Genomic DNA, 19,538 nt, shown 5'->3' on the forward strand with positions numbered 1-19,538 from the left:
GGGGTCATACCTCTGGAACAATTATGGGATCTGGTCGGTTCAAAAAAGAAACCAAGATCTTATGGTGACACAAGTTTAGTGCAAGTTTGATTAATTCAAATCATAAATGAAGCTGCTATTGTGCAGACAAGGTCAAAATAGCTAATTCTGACCCTGTCTGGGGCCATAACTCTGGAACCCTAATGGAAGCTGACCAGTTCAAGAAAGGAGCCAAGATCTTGTGGAAATACAAGTTGTGTGCAAGTTTGGTTAAAATCAAATCATAAATGAAGCTGCTATTGTGCAGACAAGGTCAAAACAACTAATTTTGGCCCTTTCAGGGGACATAACTCTGGAACCCATTATGGGATCTGGCCATTTCAAGAAAGGCACCGAGATCTTATGGAGACACAAGTTTTGTGCAAGTTTGATTAAATTCAAATAAAAAATGAAAAAAAAATGTGCAGACAAGGTCAAAATAGCTACTTGTGATCCTTTCAGGAGCAATAACTCTGGAACCCATGATGGAATCTGGCAAGTTCAAGGAAGGAACTAAGATCTTAAGATCTTATGGTGATACAAGTTGTGTGCAAGATTGGTTAAACTAGAATGTGTCTGTAGGACACAGGGTGTGCCCCCCACTGGTACATTAGTCACAAATAAGGGGCAATAATTCAAATGTTTGCAGTCTTAATGGGATATAGCCTCAACAAACATTTTATGAAAAGGGTTCATTATTCTAGGCCCTATTCTTTTTGAGCTTTGAGCATCACAAACAAAAAATCCACTATTCTGGCTATTGCAAGATTGGTTAAACTAGAATGTGTCTGTAGGACACAGGGTGTGCCCCCCACTGGTACATTAGTCACAAATAAGGGGCAATAATTCAAATGTTTGCAGTCTTAATGGGATATAGCCTCAACAAACATTTTATGAAAAGGGTTCATTATTCTAGGCCCTATTCTTTTTGAGCTTTGAGCAAATTAAGTGATCTGTAATGCATAGGTATTAGGCATGATTTCTTCTGACAAAGCACAAATATTATCAACGGCTTCCCAGGCTAATGTGGCCTCTACAGTGTTAACTAGCTTTTCCTTTGATTTGACCTGGTGACGTAGTTTTTGACCCTGCATGACCCAGATTCAAACTGGAACTTAAGATCATAAAGGTCAACATTCTGACCAAGTTTCATGAAGATATAGTCATAAATGTGGCCTCTACAGTGTTAACAAGGTTTTCCTTTGATTTGAACTGGTGACCTAGTTTTTGACCCCAGATGACCCATTATCGAACTCATCCAAGATTTTACTAAGGGTTACATTTTAACCAAGTTTCATTAAGATTGGGCCATAATTGTGACCTCTGGAGTGTTAACAAGCTTTTCCTTTGATTTGACCTAGTGACCTAGTTTTTGACCCCAGATGACCCAATATCAAACTCACCCAAGATTTTATTGAGGGTAACATTCTGATCAAGTTTCATTAAGATTGGGCCAAAATTGTGACCTCTGGAGTGTTAACCAGCTTTTCCTTTGATCTGACCTGGTGACCTAGTTTTTGACCCCGGATGACCCAATATTCAATCTGTCCAAGATTCTATTGAGAGTAACATTCTGACCAAGTTTCATTGAGATTGGGCCAAAATTGTGACCTCTAGAGTGTTGACACTAGAAACTTCTAAGGGCCATAACTCTGGTGTTACTTGGGCAATCTGTCTGAAACTTCATGGGTGCCATAACCTCATAGTGGTGAACATGTATATGAAGTTTGTTTGAAAAACGTCTAAAATAAGGAATAATTTTTTTTTGGTGGTGGTGGTGGTGTGTGGGGGGGTCGGGGGATCGGGAGGGGGAGGGGTGTGATCAAGGTAAGGGGGTGACCAGGTGTGGGTACACAACTTCACATGTTTACAACAAATGTTCATGGAAAAGAATGAAAGAAATTTAATGAAATTCGACCAAATGGTAAGTTTGTTATGTACAAATATGTGGATTTTTATACAATTAAAGGGCAATAACTCTTAATTTACAAACAAATCGGAACGAAATTGCATGTACACAACCACATTATGGTGATCTAAATTCTGTTTAAGTTTCATAGTTCTAGGTCAAATATATCAAAAGTTACGATGCAGAAATTGTCATATTTATAGCACCCTATATAGTTAACACTAGAAACTTCTAAAGGCCATAACTCTGTGTTACTTGGGCAATCTGACCGAAACTTGACGGGCCGCAAGAATTCATAGTGGTGAACATGTATATGAAGTTTTAAATAAATACTCCCAACCATTTCCTAGATAAGGCTCCGGAGGGACGGACGGACGGAAGGACGGACGGAAAGACGGAAGGACGGACAACGCCAAAACTATATCCCTCCGACGTTCGGGGGGATAATAAAGCTGCTATTGTGCAGACAAGGTCAAAATAGCTTATTTAGCCCTTTTAGGGGCCATAACTCTTGAACCCATAATGGGATCTGGCCAGTTTCAGAAAGGAACCAAGATCTTATGGTGTTACAAGTTGTGTGCAAGTTTGGTTTAAATAAAATCATAAATGAAACCACTATCGTGCAGACAAGAAATTGTTGACGGACGCACGGACGCACAAACGACGGACGAAGGGTGATCACAAAAGCTCACCTTGTCACTATGTGACAGGTGAGCAAATAATAGTTGACAGAGTTATGTACTCTTCCCTAAAAATGGAAATCATGACAATACACAAGTTTTTTTGTTTTTTGTTTGTTTTGGGTTTAACGCCATTTTTCAACAATATTTCAGTCATGTAACGGCGGGCAGTTACCTAACCAGTGTTCCTGGATTCTGTACCAGTACAAACCTGTTCTCCGCAAGTAACTGCCAACTTCCCCACATGAATCAGAGATGGAGGACTAATGATTTCAGACACAATGTTGTTTATCAAATAGTCACGGAGAACATACGCCCCGCCCGAGGATCGAACTCACGACCCCGCGATCCGTAGACCAACGCTCTACCTACTGAGCTAAGCTGGCGGGTAGTGACAATACACAAGTGTTATAAGTTTGACAAAAAGTTGACTTGTATGAAAACTGAACAAATTCCCAAGTCCAGAAAGGGCCATAATTCAGCCAAAATACTCCTGCCTACAGACAGAAATCTTGATGATAAGCACGTGTTCAAAGTTTCAAAGACACATGTCAAATAGTTTTGACAAAACATGGACGTGGACAAAAACTGAACCAATTTCCGAGTCTAAAAAGGTCCATAATTCAGCCAAAATCCCTGACAGAGTTATGCACTCTTGCCTGCAGACAGAAATCATGATGATAAACAATTGTTCAAACTTCCAAAGCCACATGTCATATAGTTTTGACAAAACATGAATATGGACAAAAACTGAACTAATTTCCAAGACCAAAAAGACCCAAAACTCAGCCTAAATAGTTGACAGAGTTATTGTTATTATCTTGCCTACATATAGAGACTGTTATAATAAACAAGGAATTAAAGTTTCAAAGCCATATGTCAAACACTTTACACAACTGGTACAAAAAAACTTAACCAAGATTTCGAAAACTGGACCAATTTGGTTTATTATGTCTGTTGATTTGATCACAAATGATCGAGTCGGCAAATGCTTCAATAAGATAACGTGCTGATACGAGCTCACGCGAGATTATCTCCTGTTGCCATTCTGTGTATTTTATACTTCTTTACTATGCGCAAGGACTTAAGACACGTTAAAGTAACTAAAACAGACCAAACATGAAACTTTTATCTATATGCATTTAACACAATATCTCTATGCATGAGTATACTATACAGATACAAAATATATAAGAGCATAGGCTGTAACTAATAAATACAACAAAATATGGATACTAGCAGGTAAAGTGCTCTTTTTAATTTTTTGTCATAACATTTATAATAATTGGGTTTTGTTGGTTCTTACCCGTCTTTGGAGGTGTAGTGAAATTATGGAACTCTGTAAAAGGGCTACTTCCTTTGTTGTTAAATGCATACATTCGAATATAGTACATTGTTGAATCATAAAGATTAGATAGAACTTCAGAAATTGGTTCTAAACTCTCATTCAGTCCACCATCGACTGTTATATTTCTCCAAATATTCAGGTCAGTGCTGAGCTGTATAACAAATGTTTGTGCAAGTCCTCCATGGTATCCCCGTATCCAGGACAAATGTGCTGTGTTATACTGAATACTGTCTACTGTGACATTATATGGCTTGCTGGGAGGACCTAAATAAATAAGCAAATTAGGTGAATTTATATATCCCGCCGTAATAAGCTGCTTTATGAATGAAGGGATTGTATTTCGAACAATATTTAATTTCCAGACATATATATACAAGTTATTACCAAATAACTATGCGATGGTTATATTTAAGTAAATCCATTGACTCACAGCATTATTTATTTACCTGTCTGTATATTTCGGCTATGTCACATAGCCTTCGTCAGCTGACTGCACTGAGTTTTCAGCGGCGACCATCACTCAACAGGGCTGAGGGGTTGGAGCTTCCAGTGGTGTACAGCCCTCTCCTGGTGTCACGTGACAAGTCAAAGTCACGTGACACCCACTGAGCAAAAACTCAGTGCAGTCAGCTGAAGAAGGCTATGTTACATAGTCGAAATATACAGACAGGTAAATTAATAATGCTATGAGTCAATGGATTTACTTAAAATATGGACAATCAAGAGCAAGAGAACAACCTTCATTGTTGCATGCAATGGTTATTTTCTTATGTGGGCATTTATAGACTAGAGTTGCTTTTGAGAAAAGCGCATGTCTCCCACAACTGCCTAATCATCTAAATAGCAAGTCAGTCTTTATATATGGTTTACTCACTACAAATATACCTTTGAAGAGTAAAAAGGCCGATTTTGGGTAATTCAAGGGCCATAATTCTGGAGTGCCTCGGGCGATTTGGCTAGTTAATGAACCTGGTCGAGGAGTTATGGTAAAAATCATTTGGTTTAAGTTTGGTGAAGATCGGGTGAGAAATGTTGGACTTATAGCGCGGACGAGAATAAAAAGGCCGATTTTCGGTAATTCAAGGGCCATAATTCCAAAGTACCTGGGCCGATTTGGCTAGTTATCGAACTTGGCCACGGACCTATGGTCAAACACATTTTGTTAAAGTTTGGTGATGCTCAGATGAGAAATGTTCGACTTAAAGCGCAGACAAGAGTAAAAAGGCCGATTTTCGGTAATTCAAGGGCCATAACTCCAAAGTGCCTGGACCGCTTTGGCTCATTATCGAACTTGCGCTACTAGAGCGCATGCACATTCATCAAGTCAAAAGGACTCCTATACTACTCAGACTGCATGCGCATTCCTGGAGCCAAAAGGACCCCTATACTACTCATGCCAAAAGGACCCCTATACTACTCACTCATGAGTAGTATAGGGGTCCTTTTGGCTCCAGGAATGCGCCTAAAATCTGAGTATTTTTCGGTAATTCAAGGGCCATAATTCCAAAGTGCCTAGACCGATTTGGCTAGTTATCGAACTTGGCCGAGCACTCATTGGCAGACACATTTTGTTGAAGTTTGGCGAAGATCGGATGAGAAATGTTTGACTTAGAGTGGGGACAAGCTTTGTGACAGACACACAGACACACACAGACACACACACAGACTGGAGTAAATCAATATGTCTCCCACACCACTGTGTGGTGGGAGACATAATTAACTAGAAGGTGTCTGTAGGACACAGGGTGTGCCCCCATTGGTATATTTCTCACAAATAAGGGGAAATAATTCAAATGTTTGCAGTCTTAAGGGGGTATAGCCTCAACAAACATTTTATGAAAAGGGTTCATTATTCTAGGCCATATACTTTTTGAGCTTTGAGCATCACAAACGAAAAATCCTTTATTTAGGCTATTTCAAGGGCCATAACTCTGTAATAAGCGCTAAGATTCTCAAGAAGAATGCCAAGTTTGCAAGGTCACATCATGATAAAGACTCTAGCAAGGTTTCATGAATTTACATCAAATACTTTCTGAGCTAGGCACATAATTAGGTGAAAATGTACATTTTTTACCATTTCAGGGGCCATAACTTTAAAAATAGGGGGTGGAGCCAGCCAAAAAATAAGAGGTGTGAATTATTTCCCCTTATTTGTGAGAAATATACCAATGGGGGCACACCCTGTGTCCTACAGACACCTTCTAGTTAATCTATAAATGCCCACATATGAAAATAACCATCGCATACAACAATGTAGGTTGTTCTCTTGCTCTTGATTGTCCATAGTATAAGTAAATCCATTGACTCATAGCATTATTTATTTACCTGTCTGTATATTTCGGCTATGTCACATAGCCTTCGTCAGCTGACTGCACTGAGTTTTCAGCGGCGACCATCACTCAACCGGGACGAGGGGTTTGAGCTTCCAGCGGTGTACAGCCCTCTCCTGGTGTCACGTGACAACTCAAAGTCAAGTGACACCCACAGAGCAAAAACTCAGTGCAGTCAGCTGAAGAAGGCTATGTTACATAGCCGAAATATACAGACAGGTAAATTAATAATTCTGTGAAGGTCACTAGGTCAATCTCAAGGTCAAGGTTCATATCGGCACACAAAACTATGCATGTGGTCCAAATTTGAATAATGTAGCTTGAGAAATGTGGAAGTAGGTCATTTGGTCAAAATCAAGGTCAAATTTCATTTTGGAACACAAACATGTGGTCCAAATATGAAGCCTGTACCTTCAAAAATGTGAAAGTAGGTCACTAGGTCAATGTCAAGGTCAAAGTTTTTTTCGGTTCACAAACCTATGCATGTGGTCCAAATTTAAAGGCTTTAGCTATAGAAATGTGAAAGTAGGTCACTAGGTCAAGATCAAGGTCAACTCATATCAAGGTTCATCTTGCCACTGAAAACTATACATGTGGTCCAAATTTGAATGTTGTAGGTTATGGACAAGAAGATTTTTAAAGTTTTTCCCTAGATATGAGTCTATATAAACCATATGACCCCCGGGGCAGGGCCATATTTGACCCTAGGAGGATAATTTGAACAAACTTGGTAAAGAACCACTAGATGATGCTACATCACAAATATCAAAGCCCTAGGCTTTGTGGTTTTGGTCAAAAAAATGTTCGAAGTTTTTTCCTATATAAGTCTATGTAAACCATATGACTTCCAGGGCGGGGCCATATTTGACCCCTAGGGTAAATTTGAACAATCTTGGTAGAGGACCACTAGATGATGTCATATACAAAATCAAACTCCAACACAGTGATCTCCCTTACCGCTTCACTCATTGATCACTGCCAACACAATATTCACGTGACCAATATTCACGTGGTTCATCACGTGATGATCGGTTTAAAAATAAACTTATATATTAATATGATATACCACACTTTTGACAATAACATATCTTGGCCAGCAGGAAAATATTCAAAAGCCTCCATCTGTTTCGACTTGGGTCAAAGGCAGCATTATAACTGTGAACGGCGTCAAAGATTAACGTCGACATACTCGTTTGTTTACTTTCAGTTTCATTTCAGGATACGTACCGGTCGTGTAAATAAATACCTATTTTCATTCCGAATCCTTATTTTTTTATTATGGAACAATCGCCTGTGCTAAAAGAAGTGTAATTTGAAAACATTGGGGGAAAAATAACGAAATAATTATATAACTAAAAGAAGTCCACTTAGCTGAATTTTAGATAAAAACATTCTGTTGGCAGTGATCAATGAGTGAAGAGGCAAGGGAGATCACTGCGTTGGAGTTTGATATAATATATCAAAGCCATAGACCCTGTGGTTTTGGACAAGAAGATTTGCAAAGTTTTTCCTTATATAAGACTATATAAACCATGTGACCCTCGGGGCGGGGCCATATTTGACCCTAGGGAAATAATTAGGACACTCTTGGTAGAGGACTGCTAGATGATGTGACATACCAAATATCAAATCCCTTGGCCTTGTGGTTTTGGCCAAAAAGATTTTCAAAGTATTTCCCTAAATAAATCTATGTAAACAAGCAAATTCAATGAATTGGTTTACCACGCCAAAAGGGTTTGTGGTTAGGAACGGCAAAAAAATATATTCGGCAAAAAATTAAGGATGTTACTCAGGAGCAAATAATTTCATTAGTAAAGATGGGCAGCGGGGATGACCGGGTGAGGGTACAAAACTTCACATGCTGATTATGAATACTGATGGAAAATTAAAAATGAAAATAAACAAAAAAAACAAGAGGGCCATGAAGGCCCTGAGTCGCTCACCTGACCTATAGACCTAAAAATCATTAAGGTTAACATTCTGACCAAGTTTCATTAAGATATGGTCATAAATGTGGCCTCTAGAGTGTTGATCTGGTGACCTAGTTTTTGACCCCACATTACCCAGATTCTAACTTGGCCTGAAGATCATCAAGATTAACATTCTGACCAAGTTTCATGAAGATACAGTCTTAAAGTTGACCTCTAGATTGTTAACAAGCTTTACCTTTGATTAGACTGCTGACCTAGTTTTTGACCCTACATAACCTAGATTTGAAATTGACCTAGAGGTCATCAAGACAAACCTGATTAATTCCCATGCATTTTAAACTTAAAGTTACGTCTCTAGAGTGTTAACAAGCTTTACCACTGATCTGACCTGGTGACATTGTTTTGACCCCACCTGACCCAGACTGAAACCTGACCTAAAGATCTTCAAGATAAACATTCTGACAAAGTTTCATTAAGATATGGTCATAAATTTGGTCTCTAGAGTAATAATTGGCTTTTCCTTTGATTTGACCTATTAACCTAGTTTTTGACCTAACATGACCCAGATTCAAACTTGACCTAAAGATTATCAAGGTTAACATTCTGACAAAGTGTCATGAAGATATAGTCATAAATGTGGCCTCTAGAGTGTTAACAAGCTTATCCTTTGATTTGAGCTGGTGACTTAGTTTTTGACCGCACCCCTGACCCAGATTGTAACATGACCTAAATATATTCAAGATAAACATTCTGACAAAGTTTCATTAAGATATGGTCATAAATGTGGCCTCTGGAGTGTTAACTAGCTTTTCCTTTGATCTGACATGGTGACCTAGTTTTTGACCCAACATGACCTAGATTTAAACTTGACCTAAAAGTTATCAAGGTTAACATTCTGACAAAGTTTCATGAAGATATAGTCATAAATGTGACCTCTAGAGTGTTAACAAGCTCTTTTCCTATGATTTGACCTGGTGACATAGTTTTTGACCCGACCTGACCCAGATTGAAAGCTGATCTTAAGATCTTCACGATAAACATTCTGACGAAGTTTCATTAAGATATGGTCATAAATGTGGCCTCTAGTGTTAACTAGCTTTTCCTTTGATCTAACCTGGTGACCCAGTTTTTGACCCAACATGACCCAGATTCAAACCTGACCTAGAGATTATCAAGGTTAACATTCTGACCAAGCTTCATGAAGATACAGTCATAAATATGGCCTCTAAAGTGTAAACAAGATTTTCCTTTGATTTGACCTAGTGACCTAGTTTCTGACCACACCTGACCAAGATTTATACTTCTCCTAAAGATCATCAAGATAAACATTCTGACTAAGTTTCATTAAGATATGTTCATAAATGTGGCCCCTACAGTGTAAACTAGCTTTTCCTTTGACTTGAGTTGGTGACCTAGATTTTGACCACACATGACCCAGACTCAAACTTGATCTAACGATTATCAAGGTTAACATTCTGAAAAAGTTTTATGAAGATACAGTCATAAATGTGGCCTCTTGAGTGTTAACAAGCTTTCCCTTTGATTTGACCTGGTGACCTAGTTTTTGACCCCACCTGACCCAAATTTAAACTTCACCTATAGAATTTTGAACAAGTTTCATTAAGATATAGTCATAAATGTGGCCTCTAGAGTGTTAACTAGCTTTTCTTTTGATTTTACCTGGTGACCTAGTTTTTGACCCTAACTGACCAAGATTTAAATACGAACTAAAGATCATCAAGATTAATATTCTGAAAAAGTTTCAATAATATAAGGTCGTAAATGTGGCCTCTAGATTATCTATTCCTTCAATTTGACCTGGTGACCTAGTTTTTGATCCCAGATGACCCAAATTCAAACATGCCCTAAAGATCATCAAGATAAACGTTTTGACAAAGTTTCATAAAGATACAGTCAAAAATGTAGCCTCTACAGTGTTAACAAGGTTTTCCTTTGATTTGACCTGGTGACCTAGCTTTTGCCTCCAGATGAACCAATATCAACATCATCCAATATTTTATTGGGGGTAACATTCTGACCAAGTTTCATTAAGACTGGGCCAAAATTGTGACCTCTAGAGTGTTGACAAGCTTTTCCTTTGATTTGACCTGGTGACCTAGTTTTGACTCCAGATGACCCAATATCAAACTCATCCAAGATTTTATTGAGGGTAACATTATGACTAAGTTTCATTAAGATTGGGTCAAAATGTGGCCTCTAGAGCGTTAACAATCTTTTCCTTTGATTTGACCTGGTGACCTAGTTTTTGACCTCAGATAACCCAATATCGAACTCATCCAAGATTTCATTGAGGGTAATATTCTGACCAAGTTTCATTAAGATCGGGCCAAAATTCTGACCTCTATAGTGTTAACAGTTAAAATGTTGACGACGACAGACGACGGACAGAGGGCGGTCACAAAAGCTCACCTTGAGCACTTCATGCTCTGGTGAGCCAAAAAATTGGGGGGGGAGGGGGATGCATGACTGGGGTGGTGATCATGACTGGATGGAGGAGTGAGGTGGGGGGACGGTACAACTTTGCATGTTGATAAAAATTCATGAAGGGTTTGGAAAAAACAAACAAGAGGGCCATGATGGCCCTGTATCGCTCATCTGACCTATTGACCTAAAGATCATCAAGATTAACATTCTGACTAAGTTTCATGAAGATACAGTCATAAATGTGGCCTCTACAGTGTAAACTAGCTTTCCCTTTGATTTGACCTGGTGACCTAACTTTTGATCCTACATGGCCCAGATTCAAAATGGACCTTAAGATCATCAAGATTAACATTCTGACCAAGTTTCATGAAGATACAGTCATAAATGCCGCCTCTACAGTGTTAACAAGCTTTTCCTTTGATTTGACCTGGTGACAGTTTTTGACCCCGGATGACCCAATATCAAACTCGTCAAGATTTTATTGAAGGTAACATTCTGACTAAGTAAAAAATTCATTAACATTGGGCCTAAATTGTGACCTCTAGAGTGTTAACAAGTTTTTCCTTTGATTTGACCTGGTGACCTAGCTTTTAACCCCAGATAACCCAATATCCAGCTCGTCCAAGATTTTATTGAAGGTAACATTCTGACCAAATTTCATTAAGATTGGGTCCAAATTGTGACCTCTAGAGTGTTAACAAGCTTTTCCTTTCATTTGACCTGGTGACCTAGTTTTTGACCCCAGACGACCCAATATCAAACTCATCCAAGATTTTACTGGGGGTAACATTCTGACCAACTTTCATTACGTTTGGGCCAAAATTGTGACTAGAGTGTTAACAGTCAATTTGTTGACGACGGACGGACGGACGAACGACAGACAACTGACTGACGACGGACACAAGTCGATTACAAAAGTAACAAGAGTGCCAGAATGTCACAATATACGCCCGTCACAGCAAATTTCTTTACTCTAGCACCTGTATTTGCAAATGGAATTTTAATTTTGTGGTTGTTTAGTAATCATTGTAAGTCTTTTGTTTTTCTAAGTCCACAAAAAAACTCCTTACCAGGTAGAGATACCTTAAAATACACCTAAAATTGGAAAGTAACATCTATGTTGTACCACAGAAAAGTGGTCTTGGTTTTTCCCTACGGTCAATTATAAAAAAGTTACAATATAAGTTATTTATAGTAACAACTAAGGGAAGTCTTCAAAAAAAAAAAAAAAAAAAAAAAAAAAAAAATCCCCAAAAAACTTGTAAGTCTACACAAAAATCTTTACCAGGTAGAGATTGGTCAAAATACACCTCAAAACTGGATGTAGCATGCATGTTGTACTACAGAAAAGTGGTCTCAATTTTTCCCTACGACTAGTAATGAAAAAGTTACAATATAAGCTATTTATAGTAACAACAAAGGGAAGTAATCCTAAAGAAGGGAACTGCGCTTGATAGTGTATAATTGTGTCAAATTACATCAAAATCCCTCTATGCATGAAGAAGAAATGCTCCAGACAAGGTTTTCATTCTTGTATCCTTTGACCTCTAAGTGTGACTTTGACCTTAGACCTAGGGACCTGGTTCTTGCGCACGACACTCCGCCTCGTAGTGGTGAACATTTGTGCCAAGTTATATCAAAATCCCTCTATGCATGAAGAAGAAATGCTCCGGACAAAGTTTTCATCCTTGTATCCTTTGACCTCTAAGTGTGACCTTGACCTTAGACCTAGGGATCTGGTTCTTGCGCATGACACTCCGTCTCATGATGATGAACAATTGTGCCAAGTTTCATCAAAATCCCTCCATGCATGAAGAAGATATGCTCCGGACAAAGTCATTCTTGAATTTGACCTTTGACCTCTAAGTGTGACCTTGGCCTTAGACCTAGGGACCTGGTTCTTGCGCAAGACACTCCGTCTCATGATGGTGAACAACTGTGCCAAGTTTCATCAAAATCCCTCCATGCATGTAGAAGATATGCTCCGGACAAAGTCTGTGGACGCCGCCCGCCCGCCCGCCCACCAGCCCATCCGCCCGCCAGGGGCGTTCCCAAAATACGTCCCGTTTTTCAAACGGGCGTATAAAAATACATTAAAAGAATTATAACGCTGTGTCATCTTCTCATTTCGTCATGATTCTAAAAGAAAGTTGGAATTGTGTACCCCTGAAGTAAACATATAACGCTGTGTAAAGAGTGCGCGGTCATGAAAATTACATATGTAACGCAATTGCAATGGGGGTTTATGTAACTAAAAGAGAAAAAAACGCGGACAGTCTTAATTACAAAACCGGGCCTGTTGTTTGATTTTTTATTCGCTCAAATGTTCATGTCATCCGCTTAATTGGTGCAAACTTAAACAGTTTGATAGTTGACTGACCAATGTTACACGCTTGTTATGCAAACAATCTAATTTTGACACGGTACTGATTGCCTAATTGTCACATGTCTACATGTATTCAAACTTAAACAAAGACGATACGCAAACAAGTAAGCTAGCAGACAATTATTGATTTTTGTCACAGTTGTCATGGCAAAGGTGTTAAAGTACACACAAGTACTTGTAGTTTTAACGCTGGTTATGATCAAATTAAATAACATCCGCGGCATTGTTTCCGAAAATTCGGGAGCCAAGAGCATACCGCGTTATAAAGAATACCGCGGTATATCGAGTAGCGTTATAACGGGTTTCGAGTGTACTCAAAACTATTTCACAGATATTGCTGTGGAAGTATGGAAGATGGACAAACACTGCCAAAACTAAACTGGAGTAAGAAATGGTTTCATTTTATAAGTTTTATGGTAAGCCTTAATTATTTACCTTTTGGAACTATTTCAAATGATCGAGTGCTAGGACCTACATCATTTGCAACAACAACATCATAAGTTCCTAAGTCATCAGCTGACAGTATCTGAATCAAAATTTTAGCTCTAGTTCCACCAGTTTTGATGAAATGATTAAACACAGGTAAATTTACATCCACATGAGTCTCTGATACAGTGTAGATAATGCCTCCTTTCCTGGTTCCATTCACGTTCTTGTAAATTTTCACTTCAGATTCTGCTACATTTGAGTAGTAGTAAACTTCTAAAGTAGCATTTTCTTTTAATTTGGCTGGAGTTTTCTCACTTGCATTTGTTATTATTGGGAATGCTGAAAAAAATTAAAGAAGGCATATCAAAATGAAGGACAAACTACAGCTATAACCATAACAATATAACTTTGTTTGGACCTTCAACTATTTAAAATTACATGGCAAACACAAAATTTTACACTTACATTTCACTACGAACAGAACAGATCCTTTCATGAATTCCTTATCTGTACCAAACACTTTAATTCCATTACTTGCGGAACAAGTGTAGACTCCAGAGTACTCATATGTCAAGTTCTTTAACTCAAGTTTCTTGTTTCCGGGTTTCTCTGATACCTGAAAATTATTCCAGGTCTGTATCCATTTACCATATTGATAGTTACTGTTTGGCATCCCACTAGCACTACACGTAATTAAGGCAGTTGTAGCACTGACTGTGGTATTCGTTGCAACTACTGTAACAACTGGGGGATCTGGAAAATATGTAAACCTGTGAACTCCTTTCTTTTCTCTCTTTTGGTTTGGTTTAAGGTTACACAAACACAATTATATTACTTCAAGCTTTAGACTGTGCAGAAAGATTAAAGCTGCCCAAAAGGGTTAAGTTACAGACACAGGTGAGCACCTGATTAGAACCACTTATGATCTGTAAGCCAGATGGATGGTTTCTTTACATGAAAGAATTCTAAACCCAAATTCAGTTTTCAAACTCATAACGGTGAGAAGCATTTAATTCAAAGCCAGCAATATTAACTACTACGCCACAATTTAATTATTTAAATCACCCTTGCTTGAAAGGCTAGAATGTTTATATGTCCAAATGGCAACAATGATGGGCCCATTATTTCATACACGCCCTCAATAACTCAAACATTTCAGATACTTTTGTAGGAAAGCAAATGTCTCCCCTAAAGCAGTCATAGGCAAGAAATCAATCAGGGCTGGAGCCAAAGTCAAAGTAGCCCAGATGCTTGGGTAAGCCATTGAAATACAATAGCGATCATTTAGGTCATCTACATGTAAGCGGTTTTCAACGTTAAATCCCTGTGGTCTTAGGGGAGGGTGGGGAATGGAGACATACTACTCAGTACGTCCAACCATCTTAGGAAGTGTCAATGTTCTGCGTCAAGTGGTTCTGAAGTTATGGATCATAAATAATTTTCATGCCTCAGGATCTTATCAGCTTGACCCTTTACCTAAAAGAACCCAAAATCAATAGGGGTAATCTACTCTGCCTGTCCAAACATCCTATGAAGTTTCAAGGTTTTGGGTTCAAATGGTTCTCAAGTTATAGCTGGGAAACGGTTTTGCATTTTCTTGTCCCAGTGACCTTAACCATTTGACCTACTGACACTAAGATCCATAGGTGTCATCTACTCTGCATGTCCAATAATCCCATTAAGTATCAACGTTCTGGTTCAAGTTGTTTCAAAGTTATTGATCAATGACTGTTTTCCATGGTTAGGCCCCTGTGACCTTGACCTTCGATGGAGTGATCCTGAAAAATAGGGGTCATCTACTCCATAAGCTCAATTAGCCTTGAAGTTTGAAGGTTCTGGGTCAAATAGTTCTCATGTTATTGATCTCAAAATTGTTTCAATGTTTTGGCCCTGTGACCTTGACCTTTGACCTACTGAACCCAAAATCAATAGGAGACATCTACTCTTAAGTACAATCATCCTACGAAGTTTTAACGTTCTGGGTCAAGCGGTTCTCAAGTTACAGATCGGAAATGGTTTTCGGTATTTTGGCCCGTGTGACCCTGACCTTTGATTAAGTGACCCCAGAATCAATAGGATTCATCTACTCTGCATGTCCAATCATCCTATGAAGTTTCACCATTCTAGGTCAAGTGGTTCTCAAGTTATTTGCCAGAAACTGAATTCCACTGATTCATGAGAAGTTATATGGGTTTTTTTCTAGTTAGATACTACAAGTGGTTCATGAGAAAAAGTAGTATCAAGTTATTTATATTTTTAGCTCTGGTGGCCCCTAAACAGGGTAAAGCAAAACCATCTGAACAAATCTGAAGGGCGCTACAGGCCAAATTTTGTGATGATTCATTAAATTGTAGGCATAGCAATACAGGTCAATATACATTTACTAATCCTACCTGTCATGTATTAACAACACCTGTTTATGACATTTCAATACATCAGTCAAACCTGTGTTAAAGACAACCTCTGAACAGAGACTACCTGGCTCTGTTTCCAATTTTAACATTAACAGTATATTTTAACCTGTGAGTAATGACCACCTCGCAATAAAGACCACATTTTGGCTCTCCTAAGGGTGGTCTTTATAGACAGGTTTGACTGTACAAGCAAAACTAGTAGCTTCACTATAAAATACTCAGTTATACTTCATTTTATTATCTGATTGTTAACAGTTCAGTTTTTTACTATGAATAAGCTGACAAAAACGTATGAAGCAGTTTAACAAAGGTATCATAAATATACAAATAGTTCCTACTTGTCTTTGTTGTAAAACAAATTATGAAATTGTGTCTAAAACAATTTTCATTTTCAACTAAAAATTATTGTTTAAAAGCAGGGGAAGAAAACTATCAGATGTCCTTTTCTGAGACAAGAGCTCTCATTCTTTGCAAACACAAGCTACAAAATAAATATCAAAACTTCAGTTATTGGTATAACAAAACTTTCATAAATTCACATTTGTAAGCTTCCTTTGGGGTATCTAAAGGACTGCAATCAATTTCTTAGACTTTATTTAATGTTTTTCTCTCTATGAAAAATTTAGGTTCTATCTCCTTGAGGTCTTTAACATTGTGTAGAAAAGATACACACATACTGGAGCAGGCTGAAGGTGTTTTGGAAGGTCTCATAATAATGGTTTTCTGCACCCAGCCCTTCATGAGAAGAAGTTGTTTAAAGGTACTTCTTTATTTAGCTCTAGTGGCCCTTTATGTGGGTCAGGATGCCCCCTTCGAAAAAGTGTGGAAAAGGACCTTACAATGATGCAACAGACAAAATTTGGTGAAGATTCATCCAGCTGTCCATGAAAAGAACTCATTTACAGGTATTTCATTTTTTTTTCTCTAGCAGCCCCCTACAAGTGGCCGGTTTACTCCAAATTGAGTATTCCCAAATTTGGGAACAGAGGTTAAAATGATGCTACACTACAGACCAAGTTTGATAAATATCCATCAAGCGGTTCATGAGGAGTTGTTGTTTATACATATCAGTAAGATAATATTTACTTTGTGTGTGTGTGTGTGTAATATATATATATATATATATACACACACACTGGAAGATTACTGTAAAAATTAAAATGTTGACTTAGTTTCAAGAGTAACTTAAGTTTCATTTAAAGACATGCCAATTTGAGGCAAGGAATTATTTCTCAAGAATACTCTGTTCATTGTCAGAATTATCATGCCTGTGCAGAATTTCAGTTGACAGTGAAGTTTCAAAAGCAGAACTTAATAGTACTTACAGTAGACTGTAAGAATAACACTTTCATTATCAGCCGTTTCAATTCCATTGTTTGCATTACATCTGTATGTTGCAGCATCTGTTCTCCGCACGTTACTTATTATGTGCGACAGCTTATTACTGACTAGTGTTCCAGTTCCTTGACTGAGAATACCTGTATGTCCTGCTCGGTACCATTTGAATTTAGATGCAGGTTTACTAGATGCAACACATGTAAGTATACTGTCGTTTCCTTCTACAGCAATAACCTTTTTCATGGGCTCGATCAATGGACGATCTGAAATATTTCCAAAACATGTGGACGATCTGAAATATTTTCAAAACATGTATTCAGGAATGCAACTAAAAAAGTGCCATTCCATTCTTGCAACATGTATTCAAATATTTTGGTAATCACTTACAATTACTCATTAAATTTTATCCAATCGATGGAAACTTGAAGGTTAATCATTGTCACCTGTGTGCATCGATCAAGTGTTGCAATTCATATCACACAAAACTCAGAATGTGCATTTACAAAAAATATTGCTAACATGTTAAGTTGATTACAAAATCATGAAAAACCATGTTTTTTGTTAAAGGGCCGACTTGGCTATAAATTAGCTTCCAGAGTCTTGTGGTTTTCCCTGACATTAATGCCCATTTTATCATAATGTTTATCGCATTTCAATGATCAGCCATTACCAGGTACACACTAAGGCAATAATGCTTGGACATGGCTGCTCACTGACCATCTGGGTTCCTCTCAGAGAATATGTTCATGCTCCAGTGTGGAATTGCACTTGTGATACAGAAATAATATTCAATCAAATGTCATGTGCAATGATATATATACCAGTAATTCGATAATTTGCAGTTCAATCACTGTGAATCATTTGTAGTACAATCACTGGGTCTGGGAACTAAAACCCCCATTACTTAGTACTTGAGTTTCTGTTTTTCTGAAATATATCTTTCATCGTTTTCATCATTGGGGTTAGTTTTTTATGAAACACATACTAAGATCTATTGTATTTCAAAGTAATTAAATGTGATATTAGTAATTTCTTTACATAATTATGAGACAATTATGGATTTACAGTCAACTCGTCCCCTAGTCAACTCGTTTCCCAGTCAACTCGTCCCCTATTTGGTCATTTCGTCCCCCTCGGTGATTTCAAATTGGTCATTTCGTCACCCTTTTGAGGTGACACCGTACATTACTATCTATGTGCATGACTGAGTTGAATGTGATGAAAGTAATTTATTTAAATAAATATAAGACAACTAAGGAGAACGTTGGTCTACGGATCACTGGTCGACAGTTCGGTCCCCGGGCAGGGCGTATGTTCTCCGTGACGATTTGATAAAAGGCATTGTGTCTGAAATCATTCGTCCTCCACCTCTGATAATTCATGTGGAGAAGTTGGCAGTTACTTGTGGAGGGAGAACAAGTTTGTACCGGTACAGAATCCAGGAACACTTGTTAGGTTAACTGCCCGCCGTTACATGATAGAAATACTGTTGAAAAACGGCGTTAGACCCAAAACAAATAAACAAAAGAGGTAATCCAAAAGCATAAAAAACAACTGTCTTTATTCCAGATTCCCAAATGAGTGTTACCTTTTTTTTTTTTTTTTTTTGCTGTTTTAAAATAGTTTTGATAAAGTTTATGTATATTTTGGTTACCAAAGGAACAGTTATACTGTTTAACAATTACTGAAATGCTTTATTATGCAATCTATTAATATTTTACACAAAAATTTTTTTTTACATAGATTTTGAAATTTGAAAATATTCCCACAAGAGCATTATCCCAATTCCACTGGTGTTGGTGGCATTCCCAAAATGATGAAGAAAAGGCCCGATAGTAATTTATTTACATAACTGTAAATGTCTGCGCATATATATAAACAGATGGAGAAAGAATAATATACAATAAATTTACATATACATGTATGTAACAATAGATGTATTTACAATAAATTACTTATCAAATATTCCCGAATATATGGATTTACTTCATGGAAAGATAATATCAATATACATGTATAATGAATAATAATATACTCTAGAAATATAATAAGCCTAATCAATTTGGGCAAGTGAATGGATAACGACGTGGAAACAGTAATAAACCTACACTATTGTAGTTTATTTTGTGTTATAAGTAGTTGCATTACTTCATGTTTTTTTAATTGTGACATAAATACCATAACGTCATAATAACGTTAGTGCTGAATAGTTTAATTTGTGTATTTTTATCTTGTTTTTTTTGTGAATATTTTTTGAGATTCAGAGTTCAACTTTTGTTTTCTCTCAAAGATATTTATACAGCATACATG

General features: G+C 37.6%; 1 protein-coding gene across 1 annotated transcript in view; it reads right to left on the reverse strand.

Moving 5' to 3' along the window:
- LOC128554188 (protein turtle-like) overlaps positions 1 to 17,520 on the reverse strand; it is a gene marked incomplete at its 5' end in the record, with an annotated part of 39,774 nt that extends 22,254 nt beyond the window's left edge. The window contains 4 exons of the mRNA XM_053535435.1: positions 3,914 to 4,219; positions 13,483 to 13,815; positions 13,942 to 14,229; positions 17,216 to 17,520. Coding sequence (XP_053391410.1) covers positions 3,914 to 4,219; positions 13,483 to 13,815; positions 13,942 to 14,229; positions 17,216 to 17,520 — 1,232 coding nt within the window. The remainder of the gene's footprint in view (positions 1 to 3,913; positions 4,220 to 13,482; positions 13,816 to 13,941; positions 14,230 to 17,215) is intronic.
- Positions 17,521 to 19,538: the final 2,018 nt, after the last annotated feature.

The sequence above is a fragment of the Mercenaria mercenaria genome, unplaced genomic scaffold (assembly GCF_021730395.1).
Source record: "Mercenaria mercenaria strain notata unplaced genomic scaffold, MADL_Memer_1 contig_4811, whole genome shotgun sequence".
Lineage (NCBI taxonomy): Eukaryota > Metazoa > Mollusca > Bivalvia > Venerida > Veneridae > Mercenaria > Mercenaria mercenaria.